Genomic DNA, 23,180 nt, shown 5'->3' on the forward strand with positions numbered 1-23,180 from the left:
ACACCGCGCACACCGAGCCCTCACGACACTCCTATACCGGGTGTCTCGTACGCGCATGAGGGATCACTGACACCTAGTGGGCTGACACCTCCAGTTAGGCCAGAACCAGCACAACCACCGTCTCCGGTGCAATCACCACCGGCACCTGAGCAATCACCACCACCGGCACCTGTGCAATCGCAGCTGGTGCTACGTAGATCGCAGCGACAGATTCAACCACTTGATAGACTTAACCTGTAAATATACTTGTAAGAAACTTCGCCCCATGGGGACTCTCTTTTAAAACAAAGGGGGGGGGGGTGAATGTGGTGAACTACATATACCTGTCTGGACACACCCCCTGCTGACTGCTCCTGTGGCTCCTCCCACAGACCCCGGTATAAAGGCGATTGAGGCCTGAGTCCAGCCTCATTCTCCAGGATGTAGTATGGTGGTCAACCACTGCTTGTTCTTTCTTCCAGTCAATAAAAGCCGATATCTCTACTTCACGTCTCAGAGAGAGTTATTGATGGTGCACCACCCAGACAGTGAGGGTCCTGAGTGATGGATGCTACCTTCCTGAGACTCCACCACATGGAGGTGATTAGACCTGAACTAAGTAGGATCACAAATACAATTTTAAAAAAAGTACTTTCCCACTATTAATATTACCTTTACATTTACTTGATGTTCTAGCTGCATTTTTTTGGTTAAGTCAACGTCTTGATTTTGTTGTTCTTGAAGATTGAGATTTCGTACTGCAACAACTGGAGGCAAAATAGGATGTTAATTATTTGCATACTTCATTTCAAACATGTTTTTCAGTCCGTGAAGTTCTATCAGTCAAGCAATGACTGAAATGGCCATCTATTTCCAAATCTTGTACTCACGGATGAAGTTATTTCCTTTCATACAATGATTTCTTTTAATTTTGACCTTTTTTTCCTTGCAGTGAAGTTGAGCTCAATATAAGGTATCTGGAACTCTAGCCCAAGGCCTCTTCATGTTAGATTATTCCCTGCATCGTGCCACTGTATATTATGTATAGATGACACTATCCTCACCCTACCCTGATAGTTTTTTTAGTATCCTTTATTAATTTGACTTACAAATTAAAGTGTATGTTGAAGTTTTGAAACCATTTTATGGTTTGATAATGCTCAATGTTATTTAGTAAACTGCTAGCAAATATCCATTCTCAACATTGATTCAAGTTAGCTTACACAACACATACAGAGGTCGGTCTCACTTTCTAGCCACAGAAGTTGTGGCTATTTCTCCTATGCTCACCACAGAAGTCTGAGCCTAATGGGGTCAGATTTGATCTCTACTGAGAACAAGTAATGACTTATTTGATGGGGTGTTAATCCTGTCCCATGCTCCTTTTATTGGTCACCACTGTTGATTGGGCAATGTCTTTGAGTAAATCTCAATTCTTCCTTGATTTAAAATCTACATCATGCTTGGTCACCAAGTAGTTTGTGGTTTTAGAATTTTGAGTTCATATAAATCATTTGCATATTTCAGACTACAGGCTTCTGTGTACTCACAGAAATGAAACCCCATAATTTGAGTTAAATTTGGCATATTTTTCAGTATCTCATCACAAATTCTGCAGAAGTTTGAGAATTCCTCTGTCTTGGCTCTTTCCCTCAGGCTTCTAGCTAGGCCTTGAAAGTCAAAATAGTCGAAGGATCCACCAGAAATTTCAGGTGAGCGTGAATCTGCGGAGTGACCACAAACTTTATAACACGAGTCTTGCTGGAGTTAGAACAAAGCTTCAATTGCTCAAAGGTTAGGAGCATATTTAGGTTGTCTGTGACTGATAAGTTGATTCCTCTCAGTAAGAGTCCTAGATCAGAGTCAGATGTGCTCACATACAGTCATACAGGCTGAAAACAAACCATTTGGCCTACCACATCCACAATGAACAGTGGGCACCCCTCCATCATCTTTCTGCACTTGGCCTGTGATCTTCTAATGCCAAAGTGATTCAAGTACTTCAATGCTGTCAGCAGCTCTGCTTCCACCATTCCCTCGGGCAGTGCATTTCAAGTTGTGGTGAACTATGTGCCTGTCGGGACACGCCCCTGCTGACTGCTCCTGTGGCTCCTCCCACAGGCCCCTGTATAAAGGAGACCTGCGGCCTGACGCTCGGCCTCAGTCTCCAAGACCTTGTATGATAGACACTCACTCCTGGTTCCTTCTTCCAGTCAATAAAAGCCGATATCTCGCCTACGTCTCAGTGTGAGTTATTGATGGTGCATCACAAGTGCAAATCAAAATCTGTGTGAAAAGGTCCCCCCTCAGATCCTCTCTAAATTTCTCACCTCTCACCCTAAATCTAAGATTTTGAGCAGGCTGGCTTCAAAGATGAGTCCAGGCATTGTAAAGAGTATCACACTGTTAATTTACTGGCTGTGGGAAAATAAAAGGTGGAAGACAGGTAGCTTGTTTCAACTTTGAATGGTTTTTCAACATTTTACAGGGAGGCCTCTTCTGATATATGCCAACTTCTTAGCGGAATTGCTGTTCTGATGAATGCCAAAATGAAAATGCCAGGCTATGTCCTGTGTTACAGTAAAACTGCAAACAATTCTTATTTACAAACTTCATAAACAATGGAGTCACTTTTATCTGATGCAATTAATTTCCACTTACCTTTCACTGTACATCCTGAACGTTCTGCCAAGGCACAGCTGAGATTGTGGGAATGTTTGTTTTTAACATTCTGCCTGCATTACACTTGAGGTGACCAGTGACACAAACTACCCATGTGACCAGCTATAAACATTCCTTTGATGTTAAGAAAAAAATAGCAATTACAGCTTCCCTCACTAGTATTCTGAAAATTTGCACAGCGCAATAGTTCCATGGCACATCTGTGAGGGCAGATTCATTTTTGCATCATGAAATTAATAAAATAATTAAATAGAATTGGAGCTCAGTAGTGCAATGTTTTGTAACTTCAAAACATTAAATTAATTCGAAGGAAGACACAAGAATCCGAAAGGTGTTTTCCTTCAAGTGAGGTGCATGCTTATCACATGGGAGTACATGTATGCAATTCATGTATTTACACATATAACTTGTAATGAATTATTTAAACAAAGTTTGATTAAACGTAAGATTACTCAAATATTACTGAAATATTGAATACACAACAGGTAGCACAGCAGTTAACATAATGCTAGCAAAGCGCCAGTGGCCCAAGTTCAATCCCTCTGCTGCCTGTATGGAGTTCGTATGTCCTCCGTGACTGCATGGGTTTCATCCCACGTTCTAAAGATGTACAGGTTAGTAAGTTAATCGGTCGCATTGATGAAATTGGGTGGCATGGGCTCAAAGGGTCAGGAGGGCCTGTTACTGTGCAAAATCTCTAAATAATAATAAAAAAAATAATCTCTTACTCTCCATTGGTTTGTGATCGCCAGCTGATTCAGCTTCACCAAGTACCACATTATAGAGCTGCATTAGATCCAGCTGTGGAATACTGTCATTGATCTATAAAGAAACATGATGCAAAAGTTGAGAAAAATTCCTTCAATCTCCAAAATCAAATTCTGCAATTCACATTGTAATATATGACCAACCTCTTTAAGGTCACTTTCTATTGTTTGCTTCTTTGGTTTTGGTGGTCCCTTGGGTCGGCTAAGGTTGAAGAGGTACTTGAAGGTAAAAGGAGCCTTAGGAGATGTTGATTTGCTGATCGTAGGTTTATATTTTGCTGCATTTTCTTTTTCAGAAATGTCATCAGTTTCTCCTGATTTGCGCAGGGCCTTGATTTCTTTAGAAACTTGATGTTTTATAGCTCGCATATTCAAGCTTTAAAATTTTAAAAAAATCATAAAAATACTTGAAATAGAACAGCTTAAAACTAATTCAGCCCTCAGTCTTTTCTGAGATAATATCTATTTTCTATTACTCTTTTCACAGAATTCTGTGCTCTTATTTCTGAGTTATTAGTTAATCTTAAAGACAAAGGCAAAATGTGACGTTCCTATAATTTCTGAAGGAGCTTCGATAGGATTCTATCACCCAGGTTTTAACCCAAGGTAATATTTTGTGCAAGTATATTGTGGACATGCTATGTTGGCACTGGAAACATGGAAACACTGCGGAATGCCCCCAACACATCCTCAGAATCTGTTTATCATTGACGCAAACAACACATTTCACTGTATGTTTTGATGCACAACTTACAAATAAAGATCACCTTTAAACGTTTTTGTTGCAGAGCTAGCTGAGTCTCTAACCAAGTTGTTGTCAGACATTTGCGATGTAATGTGGAAAATCTCTTTGATACACCCTGTTCATAAAAGGCAAGACAAACCCAAGCCAGCTAATTATCTGGCTAATCAACTCTTAATTATTAGCACAACAATGGAGAGTACTGGTAATGGTGCTTTATCATAGTTCTTACCCACTAATACCCAGTATGGTTTCTGCCACTGTCTTTAAGCTTCAGACCTCATCATTTTTATTTTATTTATTTTTATTTAGAGATACAGCACAGAACAGGTCCTTCTAGGCCAATGGGTTGTGCCATCTAGCTACCTATTTAATATTAGCTTAATCACAAGACAATTTACAACAACCTACTTACTGGTATGTCTTTGGACAGTGGGAGGAAATTGGAACACCCAGAGGAAACTCTCGCAGTCATGGGAAGAACGTACAAACTCCTTACAGAAGATGCTGGAATTGAACTCTAGCTGTAATAGCATCATGCTAACCGCTGTGCTACCGTGGCACCATAACATGATCCAAAAGCTGAATTGCAGTGAGGAAACATGGGAGAGCACCCTTGTCAGCATGGCAGAATGTGACCAAGTGTAACATCAATCAGCCTCAGTAAAAATGTTGTCAATAGGTATAATTTTGAAGTATTGCCTCACATTATATGTGATGCATTTTAAATAAATAATGACCCCAAGTGTAACAAAAATAGGTTAGTAGATTGGTGAAGGATGACTGAGAGGCTAAGAATAAAACTTAGGATCATTAATGGACAACAATATTGAAAATCTACAATACAGAATCTGGTAGCACTAATGAGGCTAGGATATACACCACGAACAATGTTCCTCAGGTATATTGAGCAACAGAGGGTACTTGGTATACAAGTCTGAAGATCCTTAAAGGTGGCAGTGGGGGTAGATAACAAAGTTAGAAGTTAGATATTGGCTTTCATTAGTCAGGACTGAGTATGATAAGCAGGGAAGTTATCAGATCCGGAACCAGGATATATTTCAAGAGTTAAGAATTGAAAAGTACGTTATAGTCAACTAATATAAAACTTTGGTTAGACCACACTAGAAATGTGCATTATTCTTTTTGCAATTTAATAAAGGAGACAAAGGAATGATGGAATTGGTGTAGTGAAAATGTATACAAGTGATTCAAGATGGCGGCGTGAAGCAGCTTGCAGTGGCCACTCCGGAGCTGATTATCCATTATTTGTGAAGCGGAGTGCCGTGCACAACCATAATCAGATGAAAAACGGATGTGGGAGCACGGAGGAACATCTGGAAATCTCCAGGAAGATCTTCTTCGTTGTTGCTGCTGCTGTGAGGTCCGGGTCTCTGCCGGGAAGAACAGGCCCCCAGTCTTTGGGGTCGCGTTGCCAATAGCCATTGGCGGGGGCATCTTAATATGCTTGGCAGAGGCTCAGAGAAGCTGTGCCAGACGGGATGGTCAGAGGCTCGGAGGTTCGACGGACTCGGAGTCCGCTACGATCAGGTCGCTTTCGGTGTGTGCTGTGTCTGCGGGTCTGGGTTTGACAGAGCTTTCATTGTGTGCTGCATCTGCGAGGCTGAGTCGGGCGGTGCCATGGAAGTCCATAGTGGGGGCATTCCCTTCTGCTGCCTGCGTGGGATAATGAGTCTGTCGGGGACCATGAGGACTTGTGGAAACTGTGTGGTGGTTTCTGTTGAACTTACAGTCTTTTAACATCTTTGGACTATTTTTACTGTGCCCTTGGTCTGTTTTTTTTAATCAATTATGCTATTGTTGCATTGTTGTAACTATATGTTGTAACTATGTGCTTTTGTGCAGGTCTTGTAGCTTTAGTTTTTGGTCTTGTTTTGTCTGGTGGAATTGGTGCTTCTTTCCGGGGACGCGCTAAGATGGTAGCGCGATATTAATACGCAGCAGCCTCTCTGAACTCTGAATTGGGGATTGCCAAACGTTATGTGGATTTTCTGGTGTAGTCTGTTTTGTCATGTGCTTTGTGATATCATTCTGGAGGAACGTTGTCTCATTTTTTAATTGCAGTGCATTTGTGGTTTCTAAGTGACAATAAACTGAATCTGAATCTGAAGTGATACCCTTGTAGATCAGAGAAGGACTCAGTCATTTTTTTTTCCGAGTAAAATAAAGCCAAGGAGAATCAAATAGGAATCCTGAAAAATAAGAAAATGCTTTGATACAAGAAATTCAAAGTTCAAATAAAATTTATTATCAGAGTACACACGTCACCATATACAACCCTGAGATTCTTTTGCTGTGGGCATACTTAGCAAATCTATACAACAGTAACTGTAAACAGGATCAATGGACAATAAACTGTGAAAGTGCAGATATAAAAAAAGCAACAAATAACAAGTATGAAATAACAAGATAAAAGAGTCCTTAAGTGAGTGTAGTTGTCCTCTTTTGTTCAAGAGCCTGATGGTTGAGGGGTAGCAACTGTTCTTGAACCTGGTGGTGCAAATCCTGAGGCACTTGTACTTTCTACCTGATGGTAGCAGTGAGATAAAGAGCTTGGCCTAGATGGCGAGCAGCTTTGCTGATGGATGTTGCTTTCATACGGCACTGTTTCATATGCTCAGTATATTAGAGGGCTTTACCTGTGATGTACCAGGCTGAATCTACTGCTTTTTATAGGATTTCCTGCTCAAATGCATTGGTCTTCCCATACCAGGCCATAATGCAGCCAGTCAGCACACTTTCCACCATACATCTTGAGAAGTTTGCCAAGGTTTTTGATGACATACTGAATCTCAGCAGAATCCTGAGGAAATCGAGGGGCTTTCTTCACAATTATAAGACAGATCCAGGACAGATCTTCTGAGATAGTGACAAAAGAACACCCAAGAATTTAAAGTTACTGACCCTCTCCACCTCTGATCCTCTGATGATTACTGGATCTGGATTCTGGATTCCCTCTTCTGAAGTCTGCAATCAGTTCCTTGGTCTTACTGACATTGAGTAAGAGGTTGTTGTTATTACTCCACTCAACCAAATTTTCCATCTCGCTCATGTATGCTGATACATCCCACAGTGACAAACTTGCGTATGGTGTTGGAACTGTACTTAGCCACACAGTCACAGGTGTCAAACAAGTAGAGCAGGGGGTAAGCACACATCCCTGTGGTGCTCCTGTGCTGTTGAAGATTGTGGAGGAGATGTTTACGCCAATCCAGACTAACTAGGTTCTGCAAGTGAGGAACTCCAGGATCCAATTGCACAAGGAGGTCCCAACTGTACATTGAAGCCCAGGTCTTGGAGTTTACTGATTAGTTTTGAGTGGATGATGGTGTTAAATGTTGATGGGTAATTGATGAAGAACATCCTGATGTACGCATTTTTATTGTCAAGACATTCCAGGGTTGTGTGAAGAGCCAACAAGATATCATCTGCTGTGACCTGTTGCAGCAGTAGGCAAATTGTTGCGGGTCCAAGTCGCCTCTGAGACAGGAGCTGATATGGTTCGGCACCAGCCTCTCAAAACACATCATCACTGTGGATGTAAGTGCTATTGAATGATTGTCATTTAGACAGGTTACCATGCTCATCTTGGGCTCTACTTGAAAATATGAATGCTTAACTATTTCTATTTGTACACAAGCATAAATGGGGAGTACCAATCTCCTCTGTACAACAAGCATTCATTTAATCTCAACTGCAAGGCAAAATTTCTTTTAATGTAATTAAAAAAGGCTTTGTTCATCACTGCAAAGAGCAGGAACCAGCCTTCAAAGGAAGGATTTTGTGAAAATCAGCAGTGTTTAACAATCCTCTTAATCAAGTTAAAGATAAGAAGTCTGTAAAATAAACTGCAATGTATTTAAAATTAAAAAAAACTTGAGCATTTATAATCTGCCACCTGACAACAATGGTCACTGGATAAATGAATTTTATGTTTCAGTTCAGTGAAACAGTCATAGTTTGCTATGTCCTCCCTGGGAGGAGATTAACCAGCTTTTAACCTCTTTGCTTATCACCTACAGCAACGGGAGATTTGGTGGAATTTGAGAGCTTTATTGTGTCTCCTTATATATAAATTTTCACCTAACGGTAGTCTCTTTCTGAACCTACAGTCATCAAGAAATCCACTTAAGAATTTACAAGAAATTTTTGTACTCAAATTATGAATGGGAATGTGGAGGTTATGGCCTGGCAATTATAAAGTAAATATTATTGTGCATGAATAGAGCTGAGACAAGGAATATTGAGAGAGAAATGGGTACACTGATAGCCCTAGGTGAGGAAAGAGCTTGAGTGGAGTACAAAACATAGCATGGGTCTGATTAGGCTGAATGGCTTGTTTATCTGCTGTACCTCCCCTGTAATATCAGAATCAGGTTTAATATCACCGGCATTTGTTGTAAACCTTGTTGTAAGCTTTAAGGCAGCAGTATAATAAAATACATGATAAATATAGAGAAAAATGGAGTTACATTAAGTGTGTATGTATATATATACACACACACACACACACACACACACACACACACTCACACGTGTGTATATATATATATATATGTCTATTAAATAGTTAAGTTAAAATAAGTTGTACAAAAATAAGTAGTGAAGTAGTGTTCATGAGTTTAGTGTCCATTCAGAAATCAGATGATAGAGGGGAAGAATATGAATCAATTAATTATTCACATATGTATAACACTTCATGTTCTCAAATTAATTTCTGTAAAGAAATTTGTGAAATAAAACTGAGAATAAAATACACAATGAGAGTTGCAAAACTTACAACTTAGTGCAATCATGAGCAAGTTGGGCCTTTAATCTACTCAGGTTGGCCTCATCAGTGAAAACAGAATGTTGTCTTACTACGTTCACCATACGAAGATAGTGAAGGAATAGTTTTTCACACACTGTAATGATGTGAGTAGTCATTCGGCGGCTGAGCTCTTTATTTTCCATTTTTGTCAAAGTACCGTCATGAGAATAGAGCTCAAATTCCTTCCAGAGGAACTTCACATCTGATAGAATGACTCCTCCCTAAAAATAACAGTACCAGATCAAAATTAGTTTATGCAGAAATAAGACGATTTTAAAAATAACACTTTACACAATTCAAAAGACTTTAGTTTATTATTCCTTAAAGTACAATAATTTGCTGATTAGTTTTAGATTGAATATACTGACTACTTGCAAAGGTTCAACATTTCATCCTTGGCTTGTAATTTATTTGCAAATTTCAGTCATGACTTCATACCCAAAATTCAGAAAAAAAATTGCACTTTGCTCTCCTAAACATAGATAACATCACTGAAATAAAGATAAAGTCTTTATTCAAGTTAAATTTGGATTAAACTGAGATGGCTCAAGAAGTCCAAAAGCCTACCAACACTTACTGTTTCAGACTGAGCTATTAATTTTGGTTAGAGGGGTGAAGAGCTGGAACTAGAAACAATCTGCTGGTAAAAGAAATCTTACAGAAGTAAGGTAAAGTAGTAAGGTGCCAGAAAACTGGAGGATCACAAATGTCATTCCGTTATTTTGAAAGGGCAGCTCACTTTTATGTAGGTTCAGCTTATATCCTGAAAAAGAACTAAACTGGGAGATTAAAGTAAGAACCAAAGGTAAAGAAGTTTCAGTGTTAGAGATAAAAAGTAAGATATCATCAGCATATAAAGAAATTTTATGAGTCATACCTTCCCTTAGTATACCAGAAATGTCCTTAGATTCTCAAAATGCTATTGCTAAGGGTTCTATAGCTAAAGCAAAAAGTAAGGGCCTGAAAGGGCAACTTTGTCTATTTCCCCGCTGTAATTTAAAGGGCTTAGAAATTTAGGAGTTAGTAATAACCTGAGTGGTAGGAGACAAGTAGATTAATTTAACCCAACAAATAAAATTAGGCCCCAAATTAAACTTTTCCTAAATTTCCTTTAAATGACCAAATGTCATCAAATGCCAAATTTCCGTTCCAAGTTGTTACAAGTCAATTTACATATCTAGGTGTAACAATTACTAAAAACTTCAAGAATTTACTTCAAGAAAACTTAAACCCCTTATTGAATTATGTGAAAAAGACGTTTTCTAAATGGTTCCCTCTTTCTATATCCCTAATTGGCCAAAATAATTCTATTAAAATGAAGATTCTTCCTAAATTTTTATATCTTTTTCAGGCCTTATCTATTTTTATTCCTAAGACCTACTTTGATTCTTTAGATTCAATTTTAACCTCTTATATTTAGAATAATAAACAAGCTCGTTTAAGTAAAGTTTACCTACAAAGAAATAAACAGATGGGTGGATTAGCCCCACCCAATTTTAGGTTTTACTATTGGGCTGCCAATATAAGGAATATTACTTTCTGGTCCTATTACATTTATCATAAAGATTGCCCATCATGGGTCTCCTTAGAAGTTAATTCCGTAAAAAATTCCTCTATTGTCTCTCTTCTTGGATCATACTCTTCTTTTTCAGCAAATAAAATAACAGACAACATAATTGTTAAGCAAACTTTAAGGATTTGGGCTCAATTTAGGAAATTTTTTGGTTTAGCAATTTTTTTCATTATCATCTCCCATTCTCCTTAATTATTTTTTTATCCCTTCCATGACTGACAAAGTCTTTAAAGATTGGGATGAACTAGGTATTAATGGTTTTTGGGACCTGTTTATCACAGGATCTCTTGCTTCATTTGACCAATTGTCAAATAAATTTGCACTCCCAAAAACATATTTTTACAGATACCTTCAAATTAGAGATTTCCTATGTTTCCAATTAACTACTTTTCCTATAGGTCCTGATAAAAATTTACTGGACAATCTTTTAAATTTAAAACCTTTTGTTAATGGTTCTATTAGTGGTATCTATAACTTGTTAATTGATTCTAGACAAGACTTTTTAGATAAAATAAAGAAAGCTTGGGAGGATGACCTAAATTGTCAGATTGCTGATGGTAGATGGAATAAAATTCTTAAACGGGTTAATAAATCATATTTCTGTGCTCGTCATTCTCTTCTACCATTTAAAGTGGTTCATAGAGCTTACACTTCTAAACAGAAGCTGTCCAGTTTTTACCCGAATGTTTCTCCACTTTGTAATAAATGCAACTCTGCTGATGCCTCTTTAATTCATATGTTTTGGTTTTGCCCTAAAATTGAAAAGTTTTGGCGGGAAGTATTTCATACCTTCTCACAACATTTTAGGGTCCAATTTGACCCAAATCCCCTTACTGCCTTGTTTGTTATTATTGCAAATGAAGATATAACTTTAAATACTCCTAACCTACAGGTTTTAGTTTTTACCTCTTGATGCACCATCAATAACTCACACTGAGATGTAAGGCGAGATATCGGCTTTTATTGACTGGAAGAAGGAACCAGGAGTGAGTGTCTATCATACAAGGTCTTGGAGACTGAGGCCGAGCGTCAGGCCGCAGATCTCCTTTATACAGGGGCCTGTGGGAGGAGCCACAGGAGCAGTCAGCAGGGGCGTGTCCCGACAGGCACATAGTTCACCACACCTCTCTTTTAGCAAGAAGAGCAATCTTGCTTAAATGGAAGGAGTCTACCCCTCCTACACATCTTCAATGGCTACGTGATATTATGTCTTATTTAAATTTAGAAAAGATCCGCTGCTCATTCTTAAATTCGAAACAATCTTTTTATATCTGGGGACCTTTCCTAAATTACTTTTCCAATTTTATCTATATTTTTATCTTCTCTTCTTAAGCGAATACGTTTTTTTTTCTAATTATCCATTATCATCCATCAGCTTTTTTCTTTGGTAGTTCGTAGGGGGTTGACATTTTTCTAAATATAAAATACTTCTTTTACTATGTATGACTGATCTTTAAATTTTTGATTACAGAGTGGTATACCTTTATGTGTTATGATATAACATTTTGATCAATTTTATTACAATATATGAATGTACACAAGTTATGCTGAGATGAATCTATGTGTCGCACTCTGTAAATCTTGTTTCTTTTTTCTTCTGAATAAAAATATTGTAAAAAGAAAAGAAAAGAAAGGGCAACAAGGTTGCTATGAGTCAATGATCCTTATGGCTATGGATTTATGTAGAGACTGATCAGCGATAATCAGCATGGAATTGTAATTGTGTGGGGAAAATCATGTGCCACTAATTTGATCACACCCCCCCCCCCCCCAGTCATTCTGCTGTTGTGCTGCTGAGTGTACACACTTCAATATCTTCTCCGGTAAATTCTTATAGTCAGTCCTAAACCGAGCTGATGTGCTCAGGTTGGCTTTATGGTGTCTATCCTGTAATACATGGTGGAATATTCCATTCCTTTAGTAACAGCGATGTGTAAGTGTGTATATGTTGTTTGTATACTGCATTTAATGTAGCTACAATCATATTATAAAATGAACTGAAGTAACTATGTTGTGGGGTACATCATATTCTAATTCATGTGTAACTTTGTTGGTAAATAAAGATGGTATGTCCTGGTGATGAATAACAAGGAACTCATCGCGCTCTGGGGAGAGAAATAGGGACTGTCAGGAGTTCACACAGAACAAGAATAAGTACTGAGCTATTATTGTGTTTTTTGGTAGATATCATTTTGTAAATTTTGGCAGTTTTCTTTTACTATTTTTGCTAATTTTTCTAGATGTGATTTTTGACCATCCTTGCACTAAAGTGTTAAGCAACTCCAGCCATTTTCCTTTGGTCATAACCCAAGAATTTAGATGTTGTCAAAATGGAATAGGTAAGGTATTTGAAGAAGTCCTGCATGGCTACTCCAGATAGTTGACGTACATGGGATTCATGGCAAGCAGCCCTAAATGTTTCAAACTTGGTTTGGTAATAGGAGATAGAGGGTGGTGGCAGAAAGTTGCTCTCTAATTGGAAGTCCATGACTAAATGCTGTACTGCAAGAGCCAGTGCTGGGATCTTTGTCGTTTATGAAATAACAAAATGACTTGAAAAGAAATGTAGGGGGAGCAATTAATAAGTCTGTAGATAACACAAAATCTTGTAGTGCATAAGGAAAGTAGTCTATGGTTCCAGCGGGATCAAGATCAGAAAGTTGAGCAGAGTAATGGCAAATGGAATTTAATCTTGACTAGTGTATTTAGGCATGTAAGGAGTAGGCCATATGCAGAAAATGATAGGGCAATAAGGAGTAATGAACATAGGGACCATGGAATTCAAATCTATAGTTCCCTGGAAATGGCAGAAGCGATAGGAGTTGTAGTTCAGGGCACAGAATATAAAAATTGGGAAATTATTTTGCAAGTTTACCAAACATTGGTTAGATTGCACTAACTATGCAATTCTGGTTGCTACACCACAGGAAGGATGTGATTGCAATGGAGTGCAGAGAAGATTCACCAGGACACTGCGTCTATAGGAGGACTTTAATTATACAGAGAGATTGGTGGATATTCTGTCTGGTATTTTCCCTGGAGCGAAGGATTCTGAAGATCTCTAACGCTGAGGCATAGACAGGGTGTTGGAGCAATTTTTGGGTTTAGGACACAGAGCAAAATATTGATTTCAGCGACCAACCTTCAGATTCGAATACACATTGAAAACTAATTTAAAATGCAGACCAGGAAACAGGCACTTAACTAATTGCCTACATTTTTTCAGAATCAGAATCAGGTTTATTATCACCAGCATGTGACGTGAAATTTGTTAGTTTAGCAGCAGCAGTTCAATGCAATACATAATCTAGCAGAGAGAAAAAATATTAATAAATAAAATAAAACATAATAATAATAATAATAAGTAAACAAGTAAATCAATTACATATCCAATCCACATGCCATTACATGGATACAACAGTAATTTAACACTTATTTTGGGTGTGATGGTGGGAAGATCCAGGTACATGTAGATCAAAGAAAATTTAGTAAATATGGATTTGGTTGAATAGTCCTGAATTTTTCTTTGATCTTTAGCAAAAAATGTTGTGTAGAGCTGGGCCAAGCAGACCTTACTCCGAAAGCAAATAAGTCCATCCGTCCCTCCCTTCCTCCCTCGACTCCAAAGGCTGTCGGTTTATTTGTCATATTTTATCAAATAAAGAGACTGCTTTATGTCTACCAGTGCTCCTCTCTGGTGACTTCATTCACACAACAACATTTGGTGTCAGGTGTGGGATACCATCTTGCGACCCACTGTGTGGCCAGCGATCCTACTCTAAGTGGATGAGTAATTTTTAAATTAGCACTCACACTTGGACCTGATGGTGTACAGGATCACTAAATATTGTGAACATGAAGAGCTGAACTGGTATATAGAAAGGTAATGAGTGCATGTGCATGTGTTTATGTAAGAGATGAAAATTTGTGTGCTAATTTGATGAGATGGAACAGCCAGTTGCGAAGGGTGGTTATTGAGGGGGAAGTGTGTATACTCAATCCAGGTGCTGTATTTTACCATATGTGTTTACGAGTGTGTGTGCACCTTGTTGTAAGTTAGATGCAAAGGAATACAGCAGACATCATGAGTTCAGACACACAAAAGTGGCAGATTGCAGAGTACACACGCTACAGTATGTTCTGTTTAACTTGTATCTGTCATTTAAGTTTTGTGTTGTGTGGGAATTAGTGTTGAGATACTTCAGGGAGAGGTTTTTACCCAGATGTGTTTGCCAGGACGGCACCTATTGAGGTCAGGCAACATCAGATCAAGAACCCCGACCCAAGACCCAAGCCAGCCCCGGACCCCGGTTACCACCATTCATAAGCCTTTCACTCCTGGGGGAAATCAAACATTTTGTGTATATTACTTTGATTTCCAGCATCTGCAGATTTTCTCTTGTTTGCATTTTGTCAGAGTTGCCCTCACTCAAAGGTGCACGTGGGAATTCAGAATCCTGGTGCAAGCTCGAGGAAATGGTTGAAATTGACCAGATGCGCCCTAAAGATATACATATATTGGTAAATGCAAAGCACCTGAGGAATATATGGGACAGGATGGCCTAAGGGGTGTGGAACAGTATATGGGCAATGACTGGGAACACCAGCAATGAAGAGAGATATCGTGTTTTTAAAGGGGAAGTGAGGGTAACTGGGGAATGATAATCACAGTAATTCAAAGAGTTGAAAATTCAAGACATGGATTATGCAGAACATAAATATCAAGTGTATGATGAGGGTTCGGGGCTGGATCATCCAGGGAAGGACAACCCAGTCTTCCTGAAAATAATGAAGGAAGGCCTGAGCTCAGCCACTGGGAAGTTTTAGATTCAGGGATAGCAGTGGGGCTGACCTACTCTGTGATAGCTTCATGGGCCAGTGAGATAGACCAAAGGAAGTGCAAGAGAAATTGTAAGGTGATTATAGTGGATACAGCTGCTGTGACGTCACAGAGGGCTTATTTTGTGTGCCGGCAGTTGGGGCACACAGCAAGGAACTGCTGGAATAAACATGGGAGGGTAAAGGAGATGGCTTATTACAGCTGTAGCTTCTCAGGCCATGGTTCAAGGCAGTGCTCTGAAAAATGAGGTTAGTGTAAAAATCACTTACTAAAACAGGTAGAGTCCACAGCAACACCCTCTCTTTCTAATCTTTCTGACCAGATTCTCGAGCCGATGAGGTCAGACAAATGTCTGACAGCAGCCTCTGTTGCCAGTGTTGGTCATCCATGGATCAGTATTGATAACTGAACCACTCTTGCTCAAATTACTTGAGAGTTAACTTCCATTACCAATGCAGGAGGTGAAACAACGAGGGCGGAGAGGAGTCAGCCCAAGGTACTCAAAATCGGCTTAGTGCAGCTTCCAGTGTATTTCCGGATCTCTCCAAATAATGAGGGTACTATCCATTGCATTAGATATCCTAAGGGATGCAGGGGCCATTATAGATTCGGGAAAGGGAGAAATAATGTAGACAAAACAGGGACAGCTAATATGTGTGACCCGCAAAGCAGCTAACATGGTCCACAGAGAGACCACAGCTCCAAGTAGGATGGAGAGACAGGGTGAGATGTACAAATCATATCAGGAGGTCCCAAGGAGAGATGCTGAGCAGAGCCAGGAACTGTTAGAAGTATTGCAGCTGCCTGAGGTGATTACAGTAAAGACTCTCCAGAAAGGGGAACAGGAAGGAGCATAAGTGTACAGAAAGAAACTACAGCTGCCAATTTAGTAAGATTACATGGAGATGTGAAGGGCCATGCAAAGCAACAGAAGCACATTGCTGATCAAAGAGCCAGAGGAAAAGGAGATAGTCCTACCACAGCTGGCTGACCAAGTCATGATGAGGGTGCTACCTGAGAAGGCAGGGTTTGCTCCCAGATCAATAGGACCACAGATGGGATTTTTAACAAGTGACACTTGTGTCTGTGTGCAGACTCAGCGAGGCAGCCAGTGGAAACACTGGACTCAGGTTAAACGATTAACCTTCTTGTTGCTCCCCTCAGAAAGAATGGGAGATCAAGTCTACCCAATAACCATGTAATTACAGAGAACCTAAGAGATGAACACCAGCCGGCCACACCAGACCTGACCTCAGTTGATGGAAACAGACTCACAGCAAATGCGAAGGCAGAAGATACTGAGAGCATGATAGAAATCCATGAAGAGCATACTAAGGTGTAATGGTAACTGTACTCTATAATGAAGGCTGGTTGCTGAAGGTAGATGATTGGTTGAATAGCATAGAACAGAAAAGATATTGGGGAAAATATATGGGGGGTGGTGGAATTTAAGTTAAAGCAGAGACATCAGGTTCCACAACTTTGATGGCATGGCAGACTAAGAAAGATTGCACACGGCAGCTAGAAGGTAGACACCCTCAGCCTGAATGGAGAGTGAGTGCAAATGAGCTGGCCCCTTTCAGCAGTTGGGCCAGCAATCAACTGGTTGGTTCAGAATGATGTGCCACCAGGAAGAGGTCCTTGCAGTCATTCAAAAAGAGACCACCCCTACCCCTTCCTGTACACTGATAAGAGGGCATGTGAGCCTGATGCATTTACCTTGCTGGTGCCCCTGGAAAGAGGGTGTTAGCAACCACAGAATGAAGGAGTGAAGACGAGGAATGTAATTAAGCTGCAATCGACCTGCAGGGAAAGAGCCAACAAGCATACGAACGAAGCTGCATTTCTAAAGACTGTTCAAGACATTTGAATAATAATCTCTTTGCTTAGCATTTTATAGGCAGCAATGATAGGGTAGATGTACACACACTTAAATTAATTTGTGGAGGAACTCCGAGGCAGGGCATTTTTACTGTGTGGAAATCTTTGGACTATGGGAGGAAACCAGAGAACTCGGGGAAAACCCATGCATTCCATTTATGTCCTTATGTAAGGACATAAAGAGACTCCTTGCAGAGCAGTACTTGTATTGAACACTGAGCTTCGGAATGGCCCATGCTGTAGAAGTGTTGCACTAACAGCTACATTACCATGGCACCCATGCTGTATTAAAAAGGTAAAATACCGGAAATCTGAAACATGAATATTATGGGTGGGAAACACACAAGTGAACTGACACCTGTAAAGATAATAGGATTCGCATTTCAGGCTCTCAACCTCCTTCAGGGCTGTGATAGGAAGTATTAGTGCAAAATCTAAACTGAAGCTCATTCCACACATTAAATAAAGCATTTTTTAAAAATTAATTTACCTACCAGTTCTTGCTGGGTTGCCACAGAAACAGTTTTAACCTCCGATTTTGCAGCAATTCTCCTCTGAACCAATTGACAAAGATCAGCGAGGGATGATGGGGCCAACTTCACATTCTCATCAATAGGGGTTACTGGACGCTCCTGATGCAATACTTGATAAACAAATTCAATAATACATTTAGCCAGTAAACCACATCATTTCATATATTTTCTGTGAAAACTATTTGAAATACAAGAATCCTGCCATGAACGGGGTTGAGAAAAAACGATAAACTAGCCATGACCAAATGGCAGAGCAGACTAAATGGGTTGAATGGCTTAATCCTGCTCCTATGTCTGGTGAAGCTGTACCAATTCTGGTAAATAATGTATTTTGAACAAAAATAAATTGGAATGGTTCAAAGATGAATGCATTGCCTTCAGTCTACTTGGCCCTGTACTGTACTTCAGATTATTGTTTTTAACTTTGTTTCTAAATATTAGTAATTGATTGGGCAGCTTCCTAGTCATTTCACCTTTCAACCTCATCTCAGTCTGCTTTCCACTTCCTATCTGCAGCCTTGTCCACCATCATGATGTGTCGGCTTCTCACACCCAATGAAAGAAGACCTGTCATTGCCAATCCCCCTTTTTAATACTAAATTTGCCATCAGAAAGCATCATAAATAGACAAAGAAAACACTATGCCCATTTTTAAACTACATTTTCCTCGAAGTTTCTTCACAGTGGAGTGCTGGAAACTAATCTTTAATATTGCTAGAATTTCCAGAACTTAACATCTTGTTTCTTTTATCTCTATTCACCCTTATTCTATTATTACACCATGTCCGTTGTGGCTGAATGGCTAACACGCTCTTTAAAGTAAAACTCAAACTTCAAACACGTAGTCCAGATAAAAATCTGAGCTGATGCAATACCAAGGCAGTTGTTAAACTGAGACTTTGATTGTTTTTATTGATGAACAAGAAAGATCCCAAGACACTACCTTGAAGAAAGACTTGGAATTTATTTTTAATGTACTAGCTAACATTTATTTTTCAATTAACACGTTTATTAAAAGATTCACAAAATTGCCTACAGATTCGCTTGTAGCAAATTGGTTTTGATGATTCCTATAATGAAACAGTGACTATTTAAGTGATTACAGCAGGGGTTCCCAACCTTTTTTTATGTCATGGACCACTACCATTAACTGAGTTGGGAACCCTCGGATTACAAAATACTTGAATCATGAGGACATTTGGTAAAGCACTCTAAGTAACCCTCTTTACTTTTTAAAAAATGAAACACACTTTGTGAATAAATATGTTACTATTGCTCCAAGCATTTAAATCTATTCATCAAGACTTTATAGTAAAGGAAACATGAGCAGAAATCTCGGCTGACATTTCGTCATCAGTTGTAAAGAACAGGAGTACAGTTGCAGATAATATAAAAAGGAGAGGGAATATTTACCCAGGAGTTTACCCCAATAGCTATTCCTCAGCCAATATCACTGAGTTTGCTGTGGTGGGACTGCTTTTCAAAATCTGCTGTCACGCCTTCAATAATATATTTATGACCAACAATACACAAGCACTTCATTGGTCTCAAAATGGTTTGGAATGTGGTGAAATCTTGAAAGGCAACATAATCAATATAGCTGTTTATTTTGTCTCTTTCCTCCCATCCCACTTCCCTAAATCACACCAAAGGAGGGAAAATTAAGCGCCTTTTTTCATTATATAGTGGATTCCAGTTAATTGGGTCAATGGTAATCATTTATATGGGACAACTCTTCAAGAACAAAAACTAATTGAGAAATTAGCTAGGAATCCCTTTGTCTATTTGCTGCTTGATTGGAACAGGAGACTGTTGCCGAGGAGTTTCTAACTAGAGTCAGTCGTGTGCACTTGTGTGGTCATTAGACACCACACCATGCTTAGAGTGAATGGTTTTTAAATAGCGTCACTTGCATGTGTTTGTGTTCAAAAAGGTTTGATTTTTGTCACTGATGGTTGGTGAGAAATAAGCAGCAAGACAATTCAGAACTGTTTTACTCTCTGTGGTTTCAAGTATTCAGACTTGGAGATGCCAGAAATGAAAATTAAATGATTTCATTACCTCAACAAGTTAGGAATGAATGTATGTACAATCATCTTGTATGTTACAATGAAAATGAAGACTTGGAACATGCAATTAATGAAAGCATTGCATGAATACAGTGTATTATTTACACTAGTGTCTGATTTGACTTTGCTCATTTACAAAGGAACATGGTAAAGAAGAATTCTTCTCTCAATAACTATTAGAAACTAATATACAGTTTTATAGTACTGTAGTAGTAGGAGTATTCTAATTTATTTGGTATTTTATTTAAATACATAATTTGTTACTCAGTTACGATGGTATTGTCCTTTTTTTACATTTTTTTAACTATTTCCATGAAATGGCTAATTGGGGCAGCCACTTAATTAGGCCGAAATGTACTCATCCCAATGTATCCTAATTAACCAGAATCCACTGTACTTCCAAAACATATTTTAAAATAGTATATGTTATAGAAATAATTTGGATTTATTTCAACCAGGTACCTGAAAAAAACCAATATGCATGGAGCACAGTATATTCCCTAGAGGTACCTGGTAAGTTGGCATCTTTAGGCTCAGATGTGAACAGACTGAGAGGTTCAAGTAGATCTTTGTACCGCTGATGCAAGTCCTTAGCTACTGCAGCACTTCGCATTGGAGAATATAAACCATTTCTAATTGGCAGTCCACCGCTTTTATTTTCCACAACTGCTACGTTAAGATCTTTAGTCATCATTGTAGAAAATCACTGCAGAAGGGAAACACAAACAAAGTGCATATTACATATAGCATTGATTCTACAACTTAAAATTTGTTTTAAATTGCTATTTGTTAAAATAAGTTTGCATCATCAAAAAAAACAGCCAAAGCATCAAGGTGTACTAATGGGAGTTACAAGAGACTACAGATGCTGGAAATCTGGAGCAGCACATAAAAAAGCTGGACAAACTCAGCGGATCAGGTAGCACCTTTGAAGAGAAATGGACAGTCGACATTTCGGGTCAAGACCCTTCATCGAAACTAAGGTGCATCAAGGCAAGATAATTGAATTGCTAGTTAAGTTGTTCTTCTTCAAGTCCATCTCCCCACCCCCAGCTTGGCTTCCTCACTTTAACGACGACAGAAAATAAACCTATCAATAACCCTTCAAACCATATGCTGATTAAAATCATTAAATGTGCTTATTCAAATAGCAGGAACAAGCATTTAGGAAATCATTTACTCTGGAAAGTCTTGAAGCTCTGCAAAATAAGCAAGACAAAAAAAAAGCCCCTTTTATGCACGCTTTAAAAGGAAGAATAAAGCTACCCCTGTGTGAATCCTTGCAATGTCTGGTGACCCTGTGATCTCTGACTCCAAGGCCAATGTCAGACCATCTTTCAACAGGATGAACCCAGATAAGGCATTAGGTCCTGAAGGTGTTCTAATTTTAGTTTAACTTTCAACTACCAACATTATCTACGTCACTTTCCTGAAGAATACTGTCCTATCCAATTTCATGCAAATCTTTCCAAAGACTTGGCATTTAAAATAGGTGTAAACCATTCAGTGTTTTTAATTCATCATTTTCCTGAAGTACCCTCAAGATCCCTCAATTCCATGAACACGAAAAACACCTTTGCTGTGTTGAACAATCTTCAGCAACTAGACTTCACAACTACTGAGGTAGAAATGTCAAAAATCAGTTAAAAAACTGCTCATCTTGTAATCGATTATTTATACACTTCTACTCCTATTCTCAAACCCTCTTGTAATAAAGCCAACATATTCTCCCTTCTTGATGCATGTTAACCGGATTCCTCTGAATATCTACACTGCAAATTCCATCACTTAAAAAAAGGGTCTTTGTATTTTTCCTATGAAATGTGTAAATTGTTACCACTTAGTATTATATCTGTCAAGTCCTTGCTCATTCATTTAATTTGGCGATATTCTATAAAGCCACATTAAATCCTCTCATAGGCGCATCTCATGTTGCATCATCAGCAAACTTAGATATCGAGTACATTTACTGCCTTCATCCAAGTCGACATCAACTGTAAATACTGGAGCTCCAGCACTAATTCCTGTGGTACTTCCTCCTTTGCTTTTTGTCCATTAAACAATCCTCAAACCATGTTGCCAGATTACCCCAATACCTTTTGCTGTAACGCTATTTAATAATTTCTTGTATGGCATGACATACAAGGCCATCTGACAGTCCAAATACTCTCATTGGTTCGCCTGTAGTTACAGCCCCAAAGAGCTAATAGATTTCTCAAAACATTTTCTTTACCTAAATATTCACCCAATCATAAACATCCATTTGCCATATTATAGATTTCAGCACTTTCCTTTCAACTGCTATCAGGTTAAGTGGTCTGTAGTTTTGTAGTTACATTTGTTATCTTCCAACATGTGGGAACTGTTCTGGAATCTAAGGAACTTTAGAAAATGATTAACTACATCCATCTCCTTCAAAACCCAAGGCGGCAGGTCATCAGTTTTTCAAACGTTCAAAGTTATAAGTTACCATAGACTACATTGAGATTCATTTTCTTGCAGACATTTAGAGGGGAAAAAAAATGGATAAAATTTTGCAAAAAAAAATCATAGCACATAGTCAAAGACTGACAAACAACCAATGTGCAAAAGAAGTCAAACTGCTAATTAAAGATAAAACTGAGAAAATGTGGTGTAAAGAGTCCTTGAAATTGAGTCTGTATATCATAGAATCAGTTCATAGCAGTGAGTTATCCTCACTGAATCAGGAGGATATTTATCACCTTTCACTCACATATTTGCTCCAAAATAAATTTTACTAATGCTAATTTATTTTAGCTCTTTATTTACTCTGGGCTTGTTTTCCAGTTTCAGCAGGTTTTTGTGTCTTAAAGTATTGACTTCTATGCATTTCCTCATTATAATTTTAATGTATCACTCTGTAACGAATATTAATTTAGCTTTTGCCACTCTAGAAGCTTCTACAACTTAGTTTTATCTTTCTTGCTTGACCATTCTTGTTTCTATTTTCACATTTCTTATCAATGTTTTATCTTTCTTTGCTAAATGCACATTCTTTCCCAATCCTTGTATTTACTCCATTTCTGGCAATATTTTACATATTTTCCTTTGATTTATATCTTCGCTTGATAGCCATTGCTGGGCACATATCCGATTGGATATTTTTCCCTTTAAAAGGAATAGATGACACCTGTGAACCTGCACAGGTGAGTACCCCTTACCCAACATGCTTGGGGCTGGAAGTGTTTCAGATTCAGATTTTTAAATATATGAGATAGCTTGCGACCGCCATCAGTTCTGACTCCAAATTTATGTGCTATTG

The 23,180-nt window shown here is 38.6% G+C and overlaps 1 protein-coding gene across 2 annotated transcripts in view; it reads right to left on the minus strand.

The window, feature by feature from the left end:
- The window catches only part of ccdc87 (coiled-coil domain containing 87), a 76,422-nt gene that overhangs the window by 45,867 nt on the left and 7,375 nt on the right, over positions 1-23,180 (minus strand). For both annotated transcript variants that reach the window (XR_009515348.1, XM_059987525.1), the window contains exons 2-7: positions 20,408-20,603; positions 17,790-17,938; positions 8,972-9,222; positions 3,573-3,804; positions 3,390-3,483; positions 652-746 (exon numbers count right to left, since the gene is read on the minus strand). Coding sequence is in view for 1 of the 2 variants with exons in the window: in XM_059987525.1 (XP_059843508.1) it covers positions 652-746; positions 3,390-3,483; positions 3,573-3,804; positions 8,972-9,222; positions 17,790-17,938; positions 20,408-20,591 (1,005 nt within the window). In the remaining variant the exon portion in view is untranslated. The remainder of the gene's footprint in view (positions 1-651; positions 747-3,389; positions 3,484-3,572; positions 3,805-8,971; positions 9,223-17,789; positions 17,939-20,407; positions 20,604-23,180) is intronic.

Source organism: Hypanus sabinus, chromosome 13 (assembly GCF_030144855.1).
Source record: "Hypanus sabinus isolate sHypSab1 chromosome 13, sHypSab1.hap1, whole genome shotgun sequence".
NCBI lineage: Eukaryota > Metazoa > Chordata > Chondrichthyes > Myliobatiformes > Dasyatidae > Hypanus > Hypanus sabinus.